This window comes from Camelina sativa, chromosome 11, assembly GCF_030686135.1.
Source record: "Camelina sativa cultivar CO46 ecotype springtype chromosome 11, ASM3068613v1".
Classification (NCBI taxonomy): Eukaryota; Viridiplantae; Streptophyta; class Magnoliopsida; order Brassicales; family Brassicaceae; genus Camelina; species Camelina sativa.
Window position 1 is genome coordinate 41,456,299 of NC_141890.1, and position 15,921 is coordinate 41,472,219.

The 15,921-nt window shown below is 32.8% G+C and overlaps 3 protein-coding genes across 3 annotated transcripts; 1 reads left to right on the top strand and 2 right to left on the bottom strand.

Annotated features, from left to right (window-relative positions):
* Positions 1-128: 128 nt before the first annotated feature.
* LOC104725657 (putative pectinesterase/pectinesterase inhibitor 59) lies at positions 129-2,555 on the bottom strand. The gene is made up of 2 exons (XM_010444350.3): positions 1,290-2,555; positions 129-955 (listed from the first exon to the last, which is right to left on the bottom strand). The coding sequence occupies exons 1-2, from the start codon at positions 2,197-2,199 to the stop codon at positions 258-260; spliced, it is 1,608 nt and encodes a 535-aa protein (XP_010442652.2). The 5' UTR covers positions 2,200-2,555; the 3' UTR covers positions 129-257.
* Positions 2,556-3,834: 1,279 nt separating this feature from the next.
* On the bottom strand, positions 3,835-5,791 carry LOC104725659 (putative pectinesterase/pectinesterase inhibitor 60). Its single transcript, XM_010444353.3, has 2 exons — positions 4,765-5,791; positions 3,835-4,637 (listed from the first exon to the last, which is right to left on the bottom strand). The coding sequence occupies exons 1-2, from the start codon at positions 5,687-5,689 to the stop codon at positions 3,940-3,942; spliced, it is 1,623 nt and encodes a 540-aa protein (XP_010442655.1). The 5' UTR covers positions 5,690-5,791; the 3' UTR covers positions 3,835-3,939.
* Positions 5,792-15,558: 9,767 nt separating this feature from the next.
* On the top strand, positions 15,559-15,921 carry LOC147935254 (uncharacterized). Its single transcript, XM_087472923.1, has one exon. It carries the CDS (start codon positions 15,559-15,561, stop codon positions 15,919-15,921), a length of 363 nt encoding a protein of 120 aa, XP_087329049.1.

The following is a 15,921-nucleotide window of genomic DNA, read 5'->3' on the forward strand; positions in this document are numbered from 1 at the left end:
TTGTGACAATCATCACAATTTTGGGACGGGACAGGACGAGAATCTCATTGTGATCCGTCATGTTCCATTCCTGAATGTCAAATGAAAATAAAATAGGACATGATTTGTATACTCGTTGTCGCAGTGTCTTGAACTGAAATCTCGGTTCTCCATCTATAAGCTAAAACTTAAGTTTCATGATATGCGTACTGACTTATATTCAAAAGTTTTAAATTTATTTATTGTAATTTTAAGTACGGATAAACCAAAGTCAGCCTCTAGAGTCCGGAAGTGAAGGGTATTCCCGTGCGTGGGAGCCACGCAGCCCCGGCGATAAATTTCCCAACAGTGAAAGCAGATGCATCGGAAGCTCTACCCAACACATGAAACCCTTTCCAACGGACACGCCACCTTGTGGATGAAGCTGGTCCGGTATTTTTATACTCTGCGTAGAACAGAGTGTCAAGACCAAACACCGAACCTTCAATCCAGGGAGACCACCCGACCGGACTCACAACTGTATCTATATACGTCTGAAGAACTACGGTGCGTGAGTACTTCATCCAAGGCCGGCCCATATAAGTCTTAACGCTACTGAGCACCGGTTTTAGGTCAGGAGCCGGTATGATTTGTGAGTTATGGATAGAGATCCCTGTGTTTTGAAACGGATCAGCACGACCTTGTGCGGTTATTACATTGGCTTGACCTTTAAGTGGCCGGCGAGGGAGGATGAGACAGTTTTGGAAAACGGCAGCTGCATTTCCAAAGATGAAATCGACTGTTCCATAGATGTAGCACTCGCGGTAAAACTGGCGTTGCGAATGGACCATCAGTGTGTCTTGGTATCCTTCAATCGAGCATTTGTAGAAGATTGAGAGGTCCGACGATGACCGAAGTGCCACGGCCTGTCCCTTGGCTGGACCAGCTGTATTCCGAAACGCTATGCCTTTGGCAATGAAGTGAAGTCCCTCAATACCTGGATCACACGCAATGTAAGACAACTGTTTCACAATGAGAGAAAAATGACAGAATCTTTTAAATGGTAACGCTTACACATTTTGCGGGAAAAAAAAAACCACCGTTACGTTTGTTTATTATATAGATATTTTTTTAAGTAATGATAATAACTGATTACGATCCCAATGTATATTTACTTTGGACGTCTCCGCCATGAATCTTATCGATTGGAAAACTCAAGTCGTACTACGGAATATTCGATTTATTTTTCATTAAATGACATATAGAAACTTGTTAGATCCAATCTACTAATTAGAAATTAATGAAAGAATGAAAAGAATTAAATTATTTACCGGCAGTAGCGGAGTTGTAAGTGGTGTAACCTCCTTGGACACTTCGACCACCGGTGATAATGGTGGATCTCATTCCATCTCCGACCAACATTATGTTATCATTATTTAAACGTACGTTTATGTTTTCTTGATATATCCCTCTTTTCACGTATATTACGAATCTCTTTGACATTGACCTTCTTCGTCCGGCCACGTCAATAGCCGCTTGCACCGTATTGAACTGTCCCGATCCGTCTTTGGCCACCACGAGGTTGGCTCGAACGGTTCTCAAAAGTCTTCTATCTTTAGTGGAAACCCACGTTGGAAAATCAGCGGTGGTGGTTCCGTTGTTCACGGCGGGCAAGAGGGCTCCGTTGACGGCTAAGCAGTTACTGATGAGGTGGGAGATTTTGGTGTTTGAAACGATGGGTGTGATGAAATCTGAGACGTTGAAATCGGATGAACCGCGTCGGCAAGTCTCTATGTTGGTAAGTGCGGTACTCAGCCATGTTTGAGCGTCGAAGTCGGTGCAGCGTTCCGTGGCTTTTTGAGACACGCCTTGCAGCGTCCGGTTTAGTTGCATGATCGTGTCTCCATATAGGTCAATGCAGTCTGTCAAAACGGCTTGTTTCTTGCAATCTGTGCAGTTCCGGCCGGAATTAGTCAACTCGTCCCGAGCTGATACGGCCCGATCCATAGCTGCTTCCACCAGCATTACTCGGAACTCGGATAGTTGTGTCGGCTGTCGAAAACCATTGTGCTTCTTGAAGTAGCATTTGCATGGATCCGGGTATGGAGTTTTATCGCACCACCGGTCAATACCTTGACCGGTTGTGGAATTGCCATCGGCTAAGGTGGTGAGAGGACGGAGGCAGAGTAGTGATAGTAATAGTAAATGTAGAGATAGAAAAGAGAATTTTAGCAACATCATCTTGATGTGGTTTTGGTACTGTGAGAGAGGGTGGAATTCAATATAATTCAAGGTAATAGCTAGAGACTAGAGAGTGGGAACATGACTCCAATCTATATCTTAAATCTATAATTATGTATTGTGGTGGTATTGACATTTAAAGCGAAACAAGCAAACAAAATTTATATTGTGAGAGGTTATGAATGAGATCTACCTTTGCTAGCTCGATGGCTGCTGTCTTCTTATTGCGTGAACGATACTATCACTTAATTTTAGTAATAAAGGTATTGTTTTAGGGGGTTTTCAGGATATACTCATACACTTTAACCAAAAAAATTGTTTTTTGTAATATTGGCTTGTTAAAAAAATCCTGATGTAAATTGGAGTTAAAATCGTGCATGTTATAAACAACTGATGATATGATCAAAAACTTTATAATTACGTGTTTAGTTCTCTTTTACTTATCTTTTATAATGGCCCTCCATGTATTGCTATGTTTCTTACACGATGTTTCAAAACGCTTGATAAAAAGGAACGATAAAAGTAAGAATTTTCTCATTATTTGACATCTGGTACTAGTAATAAAAGCAACAATAACTAGTTTTCAAAGTCCTAACTTTTGTAATAGTTGATAATATTTTGTTAGTATAGTAGATAAAAGTTTGATTAATAAAACAATTACCAAAGATGTCACACAACTTCTTTTTTTCTAAGAATTATTACGTCTTCGTAATTTGACTAAAAAAGTTATTGTAAAATCAGTCAGCAACAAGAAATTCTTAAACAATTTTACTTTTCCTAAAAGAACGCTGTACGAGATCTTGAATACTAAGATTTTAAAAATCTGACAACAATTAAAAATCGTCACTTGAAGGTATTAAATATGAGTATTAACATCCTAACTATGCATTAAATATGATTATTCACATCCTATGTGTCTAGAATCCAAGATGTAAAAAAATTATAAAAAAGCTTAGTTGCTTACTTTTACTTGCTTATATCCTTTTTCTCCTCTGCTGATGTGAAACCTTCATTTCACATGCTACTTATATTGTCAACCAACATAATTAACTATCATGCACACTCAAATCTACATTGAATGCAAAACCTGTCAACATTTTTTAACTATTAGCAAGACTGGATCGTTTAATTTGTTGTTTTAGTGTTTTCATTATAGGTTAACAATTTTCTTTACGTAAAAAATCATATATAAAGAACAGATCTGATTAAATATGTTTTAATTTTATTTTTATGTATTGAAAACATAAGTTGAGTATTTTCAGTATAGAATTGCTGTAATTAAAACACATTTCGAATCATTATATATGATTATGAACGTTCAACTTGTCGAGAAAGATGGCATGTTCGTGTTCTCTAATTAAATACTTCGAAAGAATAAAATATAATGACCCATGTGATCCCTTGAGTGTTCCATGCACACTTACTCACGCAATTAATCTGTAAAAAACAAAGAACAGAAGCGCACACATAGTTTAAATAAGTCCATTAATTACGCGCAAACGTCCTTAAATCTTCTATTAGAAACCACTCATAATAGACAATCATATACAACAAGATCTTGCTTAAGTTAAATAGAACATGCTTCTAATATTCCCGTTTCAATCTTTGTTTCCGCAAGGTCTTATACTGAATTCATTATGCTTAAAGCTAAAGGTTCTTTCATTTTCATAATGAATTATATTTAGAATTACAAAATTTTACATCATTGTAAACTAAAGCATGAAAAACCAAAGACGGCCTTCAGAGTCCGGAAGTGAAGGGTATGCCAGTGCGTGGGAGCCATGCAGTACCGGCGATGAATTTTCCGACTGTAAAAGCAGATGCATCGGAAGCTTTACTCAACACATGAAACCCTTTCCAACGGACACGCCACCTCGTGGATGAAGCCGGTCCGATATTCTTATATTCCGCGTAGAACAGCGTGTCGAGACCATATGTCGAACCTTTAGTCCATGTAGACCACCCTACGGGACTCACAACAGTATCTATATACGTCCTAAGAACTACAGTGCGCGAGTACTTCATCCAAGGACGTCCCATATATGTCTTAACGCTACGAACCACCGGTTTTAGATCAGAAGCCGGTAGGATCATTGAGTTATGGATAGAGATCCCCGTGTTCTGAAATAGATCAGAACGACCTTGCGCAGTTATTACATTGGCTTGACCTTTAAGTGGTCGGCGAGGGAGGATAATACAGTTTTGAAGAACGACGGCTGCGTTTCCAAAGATGAAATCGACTGTTCCATAGATGTAGCACTCTCGGTAAAACTGGCGTTGCGAATGGACCATTAATGTGTCTTGGTATCCTTCGATTGAGCATCTAAAGAAGATTGAAAGGTCCGAGGATGACCTGAGTGCCACGGCCTGTCCCTTGGCCGGACCGGCGGTGTTCCGGAACGCTATGCCTTTTGCTATGAAGTGAAGTCCCTCGATACCTAGATCACACACAATTTAGCCAATTGTTTCCATACTCAGAAAAAAATAAAATAGATTATCAAATGGTAAATGTAACGTTTATAATGCTGCCACAAAAAAAGATTAGTGAAAAATTAATTAATTTACCGGCAGTGGCGGAACTGTAAGTGGTATAACCTCCTTTAACACTTCGACCACCGGTGATAATGGTGTATCTCATTCCATCTCCGATCAACATTACGTTATCGTTACTGAGACGTACGTCTATGTTTTCTTGATATATCCCTCTCTTCACGTATATAACGAACCTCCCTGACGTCACCTTTCTCCGTCCAGCCAAGTCAATAGCCGCTTGCACCGTCTTGAAATGTCCCGATCCATCTTTGGCCACCACGATGTTGGCACGCACCGATTGCGATTGCAGAAGTCTCCTCTCTTTACGGGAAACCCACGTCGGAAAACCCCTCTTATCAGTACCGGTGGTGCTCTCGTTTTTTCCGGCGGTCAAGAGGGCTCCGTTGATGGCTAAGCAGTTGCTGATGAGATGGGAGATTTTAGTGTTTGAAACGATGGGTGTTACAAAATCCGTGACGTTGAGATCGGAGGAGCCGCGTCGGCAAGTCTCGGTGTTTGTTAGCGCGGTGCTCAGCCACGTCTGAGCGTCGAAGTCAGTGCACCGTTTCCCGACACTGGTTTTTGAAGACACGCCCTGGAACGTGCGGTTTAGCTGCATGACAGTGTCTCCATAGAGGTCAAGGCAATCTGACAAGACAGCTTGTTTCTTGCAGTCAGTGCAGTTCTTGCTGGAATTAGTCAATTTGTTCCGAGCGGATACGGCCCGATCCATGGCTGCTTCCACGAGTAGTACTCGGAACTCGGATATTTGTGTTGGCTGTTCAAAACCGCTGTGTTTTATGAAGTAGCGTTTGCATGGATAAGGGTATGGAGTTTGGTCGCACCACGGGTCAATGCCGGTAGAATTGCCGTCGGCTAAGCTGGTGAGAGGACGGAGGCAGAGTAATAATGAATGTAGTAATAAAAAAGAGATTTTGTGCGTGATCATATTCATCATGTTGCTTCTTTTGCTAACTGATGTGGTGTGGTGTGAGGAGGTGGAATTGAATGTAGTACATTAGTAAAATGTTAAGAGAGTACAGAGTAGAGAGTGAGAACATGATTCCAATCTAGCTTATATATATATATATATATATATTGTGGTGATATCAACATTAAAGCAAAACAAGCAAACAAAATTTATATTATGTTTACTAACCAAAACAATTCATGTACTATGAGGTCATGAGTGATGTCAATTTTATTGCGTGAACGATCCGATCACTTTCGTTTTAGTATAAAGATAGTAGGGGGTTTGAGGAAGTACTTTTATGGTAAATTTCTTCGATAAAAGTCCTTAGTTCAAATCATGTATATTATAATATCTGGATGACACAAAAAACACTAAAAATAAACAGAAACATAATAGATTTAGAATACCTATGGGTTTTGCTTGGAGGGACATAATAAGGATGATGACTTTGACCGTACGTGCTTGATACAATAATCTGAGTTAGGGTTTAGGATTTTATGATAGTTTCGATTTCATGGTTTATGGGTTAAAAGTATAAGTTGTAAACAACTATTCTTTAGGTTATTATCTTCTTATTAGGTAGTTAAGACGTTTCGGCTCTTCCCATTACAATTTACAGTTCATATTCTCATGCTAAATGTCCCTTATATAAGTGACATATTGTATATATTGTTTACAATTAATTATTTAATTTTGTACAAGAACAAGAGCAAAACCAGTTTTGTTCACTGAGGAAAAAAAGATTATAGCTAGTAACACGTAACTTTCGTGTGTGCAAAGAGTCAAAGAGAGTTAAACGGTGGCAATAAAACTATTAAAAGTCATTACTTAATTTAGATTTTAATCCGCAATACACCACGAGATTATTTTTTTTACTAAAATTATTAAATTTCAAGTTATAATTGTTAATTAATTTTATATGTTTTATTTGATGTTTAAGATTATATTGTTGTATTTTGATTGTTAATTTTACGATTTAATCTGCAATGTACAACACAATAATTTATTTATATTATAAATTAATTTATAGTATTAATATCCTTTTATATTATTAAGTTGTACATGTTTGTTTATAATAATTATGTATATAGAGGTATCAAACAGGTCGCTTTACATTTCTTTTTTCTTGGACCGCAGCGAGTCAATCCGCTAAGACCGCGGTCATTAAACTTATGCCTAATCATGCTCCCGACCTATATTTTATATTAATTATTCTTTAAAAATTAATGGCAAAGAAAAAAAAATTTAAATAACTTATTATACTGATATTTTGTAAATATCTTAATTGGTATACATTAAATTTTCTCACATTATCACATATTTCACGTATTATATATACATAATAACAACTATGTAAAAATATTACTTATATATAATATATTTATTTTAATCATATATTTGTAGTTTTCGGGACAACCCGCCAACCGCAGACGTACTTTCCTAAAATCCATAATCCCGATAGACTTAATTGTGAGGACCATCTTTTAACAGTACACCGCAGGTCTATATTTTCTCTATAAATTATATCTTTAGAAATTTATTACTTTTAAGTATATAAAACCGATGGTTGTAGCGATGGATTATTGTCATTTTAAATTTATAAGAATATCGATCATAACCCGTCCCAAAATAATTTAAATTTATTAAATTTTATTAAATAATATATTGTAAACCTTTTATAAAAATTAATTAGCTATATAGATAATAACATTAAAATTTTAAACAAAACTAAAAAAATTGAAGTAATTGAATATGATTGATTGGAGCGAATATAGATTTTCCTATATTGGAATGGCAAAATTTTTGTTTACTTTTGCAGAAAATTAGGTTTGGAGGTGGAGATAATTTAGGAACATTTTACTTGATTGATAGGAAGATATTTAATTCACATACCTTATTTTTGCATATTTCGATTTTATCTTTTAGTTCTTTTAAAAAAATGTTTTAATGATAATAGCATTGGTTGTAAATACCTTCAAACTTCAAGACTACTTTGACAAAACTGCTGTAAAAATGTTAATATAGATAAATGGATTTAAATGTAATTCAAACTCGTATAATCTTAACGCATTTTTCCATTGAAGATCTAGAGATATTTGGTAAATTTGTTTTGTTTTTTCCTTTTTTTTTCTTCTTCTAATTGTTACTTATTCTTAGTTTAACTCAAAAACTTGCAATATAAGCTAAAATAAACAAGTTCTTAAACAACTATACTTTTCCTAACTTATATTACCGACAGGTCCGATAGTAAATGATTTGCAGCGATTATAGCTAGATAATTTTATTTAAATGATCTTCGATTCTTTAAATAAAATTAAAATATATCCAACAACGATTAATTATTGACCTTCACTTGAAATTATTATGATTTATTAACGTCCAAAAAATATAGAATCCAAGAAGTCGAGGCCGTGAATGGAATGGAGAACAAAAATGAGGGGCTTTTTTGTGATTTTATCAATAACGCAAACATTTCACTATTCAACACAATTAACTGACTTAGACATGGACTGCTTTTCAAATCAAACAAGTTTACCCAGCGGATTTACAAAAACCGCATAGGGTATTACATTTTTTGATTAATATAACTAATATATATATTTATGCAGAGAAAACAAATTTCTCTCTCGCTATTATTTTTCATTGTATTATAGGTAATGTTTTTGACTTATTTTTAATAAGTCTTTTATGCAAAAAAAATATATATATATACTCAAATGTTGTTTTAAAATATATAATATAATTTATGATATTATTGTTAGTTAAACCAATTTGGAACTAACGATTGATATTATGAATAGATTTATAAATCAAAGAGCTTGATAATGGTTTTTTTTATTGTGTTGTACTTTTTTTTTATGATTGAACTAGTAATTGATTCAGTAATAAATATGTATTATTAAAATTTAATTTTAAATAACTTTTGGTATTTTAACTTCAGAAATTAAAATATATATTTATTAATACAAAACAAATGAAAATATATACTTATATTAGTTATTAATAAAATAAAATGAAATCCGCACTGCCAATTGTTTTTCACCAATCAAACATCATTTTGTACCACTTAGGCCATGATTGGTGACAATAAAAAAGCGTATTTGGAAAGGAAAAAAGTGAAAACCGCTTTGGTTTACCAATCAGCAAAAATTAATGACAATTTGCACTTTTTAAGGAAAAAAAAATTGCGGAATTTTAGCTAATAAATTGCTTTGGACCGCTTTTTTACACAACATCAGTTATTATCCAGCGGATTTGGACAAAATCCAAAACCGCAGTGACCATTGGATAAAAACTTTTTTTTTTTACATTATTTTTTTTAACTGAATAAAAGCATTTTTTTAACTGGATTTGCTATATATAGGTTAGATCTCTTATCTAGTGAATAAAAGCATTTTTTTTCTTTTTTTTTTACATTATTTTTTTTAACTGAATAAAAGCATTTTTTTAACTGGATTTGCTATATATAGGTTAGATCTCTTATCTAGTGAATAAAAGCATTTTTTTCTTTTTTGTTTTTCTTTTGTTTTTAATTTAGTATATTTGCTATATATAGGTTACATCAAAATAAAATAATTCTTAAACTATTTTCTCATAGATTAATAATTTAATGTATGTATACCTATAGCTAATAAAATATGATTACATTTTTGTAGAATTTTAACCCATCTATTAAAACATGTTTTTCTATATTTGGAATTGTTTATTAATTAATAAAAAGTAGTAATGTGGTTTAATGTTTATTAATCTATATTCTTTGGAAAAAAAATATATTACAAGAATAGGTTATGTATTTTATTTATAAATAAATAAATAATTTTCTTAGTACATGGTGTATATTATGTATTGTAATAAAAGTTTAATTTAATAACATATACAAAACATTTACTAATTTATTCATACAACTAGTACAAAACAATATATATACAATTTCTATGAACATACATTATAAATTACATTCTAATTATACTTTATATCAAATATTATACAAAAAATAAAATATTTATTTATTAATACACAAATTAAAATATATAATTATACTAATTATTAATTAAAAAAATATGAAATCCGCGCTGTACATAGTTTTTCACCAATCAAAAATATTTTGTACTGCTTATTTTGCATTAACCGTGTTGGGTATAATTTTATCTTTTCTATTCAATAAATAAATTTCATGATCAGTTCGACAAACCCGGTAAATCAAGAGAAGCAGAGAGAATATTCACGAAGATATTGGATAGAGTAAACTCATATTCTACATGACAAAGTCAACACAAGTCTGCCAATCTACTAAGAGAAAAGTCATGTGACTGACTACTTCGTCAATAGATTGAGAGTCATGTGATCGATGTTGTCACTAGGCCAAGAGCTTGTGACTGACTTTATCAATAGGCCGAGAGTCTCGCGACTGACTTTGTCTAGAGGCCGAGAATCTCGCGACTGACTTTGTCTATAGGCCGAGAATCTCGCGACTGACTTTGTCTATAGGCCGAGAATCTCATGACTGGCTTCGTCAATGGGCCAGAAGTCACATGACTGGATCGTTAATGGACCAAGAGTCTAATGACCGACTTTATCAGTGAGCCAAGAGTCTAATGACCGATCCTATCGCAGATAGAGTCGGCAAGCCAAGACATATCCTAAGGGATTAGGGTAAAAAGATCTCTATATAAAAAGGAGAGCGGCCTCCACGAGAGGGGGGATCGAGAGCAAAGCAAGAGACCTAAAACACAAGACACACGACTCAAGTCTAGAACGCGGCTAGGGTTTATAGATTGATTCGTCGTGCCTTGAATTCTTGTATTTGAGCTCGAGACTTTGATCAATAAAACGACTATTCAACATCTATTTCTTGTTTTCGTAGTCTCTAAACGAATCGATTATTTTTGCCCAAACAAACCGCACTTGTCCCGCAAATACATTTATTCCGCACGTACCGCAGTTCAACCGTACCATACTATCAAATCGGTTGTCCCGCACTATCAAATATGCGGTGGACCCTTATTTTACAGTAACCGCACTTGTCCCGCAAATACATTTGTCCCGCATGTACCGCAGTTAGACTGTACCGCATTATCAACTTGTTTGTTTTTCATTACTAAATCCGCGGTTATTAATTATCATATGTCAGAACTCAATACTAATATGATTGTTAAATTAAAAATAATTATCTTTAGTGTGTGAATCAAATGGTTCAACCATATTTTTTTAGTTAATTCCTTATATAAATTCTTTATTAAAAACCTTCGTAGTTGAAGATGAACAAGATCCGAATCGACTAGAGTCACAATTATCGGATTATTGTAATAGTGAGATAAGTTGAACCAGTTAATAAACTAAATAAGATTCATTTTAATATTCATGTTCAAAGAAGCATAGAATATATGTTTATTAGAGGTAAAAATAATTCTAAATTGAAACATGCAAAACAAAAAATTGCAATCTTGGAGTCTTTAACAACGAATCAAGCTGCTCCTTTGGGGACAGCTGTTAACATTACAACAAGCTTTTATTGTGCTTGAAAAAAAACACACACACATAAAAAGCAATATGAGTTACCCAAAAGGTATTACACGAAAACAACATTTTTAGATTTTATTAATTAAAAACCAAACTCAGATTACTTTGATCTTAAAAAAATATCATTCTCCAAAAAATATAGATTTATGCACAAAGACGTGATATCCTATATATAAATAATCTTAAGCTATAATTCTGTACGTGTAACAAATGTAATTAATAATAATAAGTATGGAAGAAATAGATAAATTGTTTAAATTGGAAACAGTAACATGAACGATAAATATATAAGAATAGAGATCGTCGATGCACACAGGGACAATACTATGAGTTTGAACCTACAACCACCTTTGAAGGTTACCAATCAACATGACAATTAGAAGAAGCGGTTGGAATAGGTGATTGGAGAAAATGGTTAAAGAAAGTGGTTGGAAGGGAGAAAACGGGAGGTTGCCAGCCGCCTAAAAAACAAGACGGTTTGTTTGTAAACGAGGTGGTTGAATTTTTTTAAAATTATTTAAATTTTTTAAAATAATATTTATATATATGATTTTCTAAAGGAATTAATAAAAATATAAATAACTTTTTTTTAAAAATATTTTCATATTTTGATTTATTTTATATTGTTTTTTATAATAACTTGTTTACTATTTAACCGCTTGTTACCAATCAAAACTATTACTTAATCATTCACTTTAACTTAATTACTCACTTTAACTTAACCACTTTTTTCTTCCATCTTTTTTGACCACTTTATATTTAACCACCTTCTTTAAAATTACTGAAAATTTTTCAATCGCTTCATTTAAATGTTGTTACCAATCAGAGCCTGTATAGAAATTTAGAATCACTAAGCTTCTATATCTAAAAAAGGTAGTATTTACATAATCTGGCTATTTATATATGTCCTTATGCTATGGATTTTCTATATTTTGGTCCAATGGTTATTCTTAGAACGATTTCATTTTTTAATCACGACGACTTGATGTGTGCTTTATTGTCCTTATGTGGACACGTGCTTGCATCATGGACCAACTAAAAATTAATATTAATTAATTTGGTTTCATTTCTCTATTTTGTCTAGAAAAAGAGAACATGGTCACACAAACAGTTGTAGAGATGACCATATTTTAAACAGTGTATTGTTTGATTTGTCTTTTCGTTTTCGAAATATTTTGATGGGAAAATAGTATATCCGGTACATTATTTGGAAAACATTTTTCATCGGACAAGTTTGTAGTATTGTTTATAAATAAAAATAGCTAAACAATAAAACACTATTTTAAAAAAAAAAACAACGGTTATTATGTCGAAGTTATGAAATAGTTAATCTATATTACTTACTTCTAACAAATTATTTTTTTTACTATAGCAAAATATTTAGTTGATACTATAAAATTCAGGTAGTTTGTGTTACCTATGTTAAGATAAACATCCACAGTTAGTGGATTAATTATCCATAGAATGGATGGATGCATCATGCATGATACATGTTTTCTCTTAAACCATTCTGAAAATATGGTTTATACAAAATTCTTTTTTTTTACATCTTTAATACTAGTTTATTTTTGTTTTGTTAACCTATTCGTCTATGTATTAAAAAAATAAAGAAGAAAAAGATTGACCAATTTCTTTGCAGAGAACATAATAAAAGACTATAAAAAGCAAAATATACTCTAGTAATGTCTTTTTTCATCAGCTATCAAATGGACTGTACAAATATTAACATTTTCAATAACAAATGCTACTCACATAGATACTTACTGTCCGAATGGTAACAGTAAATTTCAGTAAATTTAGTTGTGTGGGATGAATGATTTGATAGTGCGGTACGGTTCAAATGCGGTGCGTGTGGGACAAATATATTTGTGGGACAAGTGCGGTTAATGCTGAAATAAATATTTGATTGGTGAAAAACTAATTGCGGTGCAGATTTCATATTATTTTGTTAATAATTATTATAATTATCTGTTTTAATTTATTTTATAATAATAAATAAACATTTTTATGTATTGACAAACTTTAAAATAGCTACAAAATAGCAAAATATATATTATAAATCTAAATATAAACAAATATATTATAATTTTAAATTAATTATTATTGATTTAAATGTCAATGAACTAACATTTTGATCTATTATATATGAACTTTAAAAACCAAAATTTATTTTGAATTAACCGGGTAAATTTTATTTAGTCAAATAGTGAAGAAATACATGTGATTTTTTTAAAACATTGTTGTAATGAAAACTATAGTTTATTTTATAAATTTGCATTGAAATTTTATTTTATATAACATAAAATTGTACAAATTGGTTAACTATAAAATAATTTTATAAATTATATAATGAGTTTTCAAAAATCAATATTTGAATTATAAATATATTTTTTTTGTATAGAAAACTTACCAAAAAGAAAGAAACTAAAAAATAATAGTGAGAGAGAAAAATTTGTTTTCTTCCTGTACAAATGTGTATATACATATATATAGACATTTATATTAATAAAAAAAAGGAAGTTTATTATCCAGTGTGCGGTTTTTACAAAAACAGATGTATAAATACTAGTTTGGTTTTAAAAAGTGGTCCATGCCTTTATCCACCAGTTAATTCAGCAATTTTTTTTTTTTTTTTTGAAAAACGCCCCAAAAAGTAGAAGTTGTGTTGAATGGTGACAGAAAAGCGTTATTGATTAAAAATGAAAAATCGCACCGCTTTTACCTTCTCCATTCAAGACCTTATTATAAACCAAAACAAAGAAAACAAAAACAAAAACAAAAACAAAAAATTTGATAGTCTTTACAAAATTAGACACTTCTAAAACTTTCAAATAATATGTACATATGAGTTATAGTTATTATTAGTAGTTTGATATTACTATTTGAATATTAGTATACTTTCCAAAATAGAGGTTTATCATTACATGTTATTAGAAAAGTAAACAATCTTGAGCCACATACTGATTCAACACTATTAAAAAAAATAGATACTAGTCCTTGGGTAATCATCTCTTTTTTTATAGAAAGTTAAATTCAGGATAAACTATTGAGTAGTGGTGGACATAATTTTAACCATATAAATTATAATAGATAAATTCTATTAAATATGATAATTCTATATATATGAATAATTATATTTTCTTTAGAAAATTATATCGATCTGAGCCGTAACGACAATTGTCGAGCCAATACGGGCCGTAACAAGAAATGTCGAGCCAATGCGGGAAGTAACAACAAACATCAAGTCAATACGGGTCGTAACTGGACTTGGGACCGACTCTAATTTGTTATGATATTATAAGAATATTTAACTCAATCTCGTGTAGAAAATAATCAGAACGACCTTATCTCATAAAAAGGCGGTTATTTGGGTCCAAATCCCATGAAAATTAGGGTTTAAGATATTTCTCTATTAAAAGTGAGCTATCTCTACACAATACAGGAAAAAATCGAGAGCAAATCAAAAGACCTAAAGAACAAGACATACGACTCAATTCTAAACCCGTCTAGGGTTTATAAATTGATTCATTGTGTCTTGAATTCTTGTATTTGAGGTCGATACTTTGATCAATAAAAATGACTATTAAACATATATTTCTTGTTTTTCGTAGTCTCTAAATGAATCGATTACTTTTGCCCTAACAATTAGCGCTAGAAGGAGGGGCAAGAGTAATATACATGAGATGACGGGAAACAGAGGTGATACGACTACCATTGATACGAATGTTGCTGCTCAGCTTGAAGTCTTGATTACTAAGCTGAACGAGGCAGTACAAAAGCTGACACAAATCGAAGCAGATAACACTAAGCTATGGGACGAGAACACTTCGCTGGTGACAGCAGGGAGAGTGTTTACCGAAGCAGGCTCTAGATTTCGCGGCATGGAAGTCAGTTTGATGTATAATCTTAAAGAAACACCTAGAGCTAATCTTCAAACATTCACAATGGTGAATGAACGGTTGGAAACTCCGCGTCAAGAACATGAAAAAATAAACCATGGCAAGAGGGATGCTCGTGAAAATCTCACTCCAGAAGAAAACTTAAATCAACAAGGAGCGGGGAACATTGCAAACTTGACAGGAATCGAGCATGGACAATTCGCTCAGTTAGAAGCAATGTTCAACAAACGTTTTGGATAGATGGAAGTGATGATCAAACGACTACCTGGAGTAGCTCAACCAATTCGGAAGAGAACTTTACACTCGTATGTTGACACTCCTTTCTCTGACGAAATCCTACTCACTGAGATGCCAAGGAAATTCATGTTTCCAACCATCAAGATGTATGATGGAACATCCGATCCGGACAACCACATAGCACAATACAAATAACGAATGTTGACGAGTGCCATTCAAAGGGAATATCAAGAAGCTACCATGTGCAAAGGATTTGGCTCAAACCTTATGGGGGCTGCACTTCAATGGTTTATCATCTTGCCAAATGGCTCAATAAATTTGTTTGCGTCATTGACTAATCTTTTTGTGGAGCAATTCGCAAGTAGCAGGAATCGTGAGAAAACAACTGATGATCTTTATGAAATACGACAAAAAAGAGGTGAGTCGTTGCGTGCCTATGTGGGATGCTTTAACAAGGAGAAGATATCAATACCTAGTTGCAACATGTCAACTTCCATCTCGGCATTTAAACGAGGTTTACTTCATGATGGTGACTTGTACAAAGAACTTACCAAGTATTAG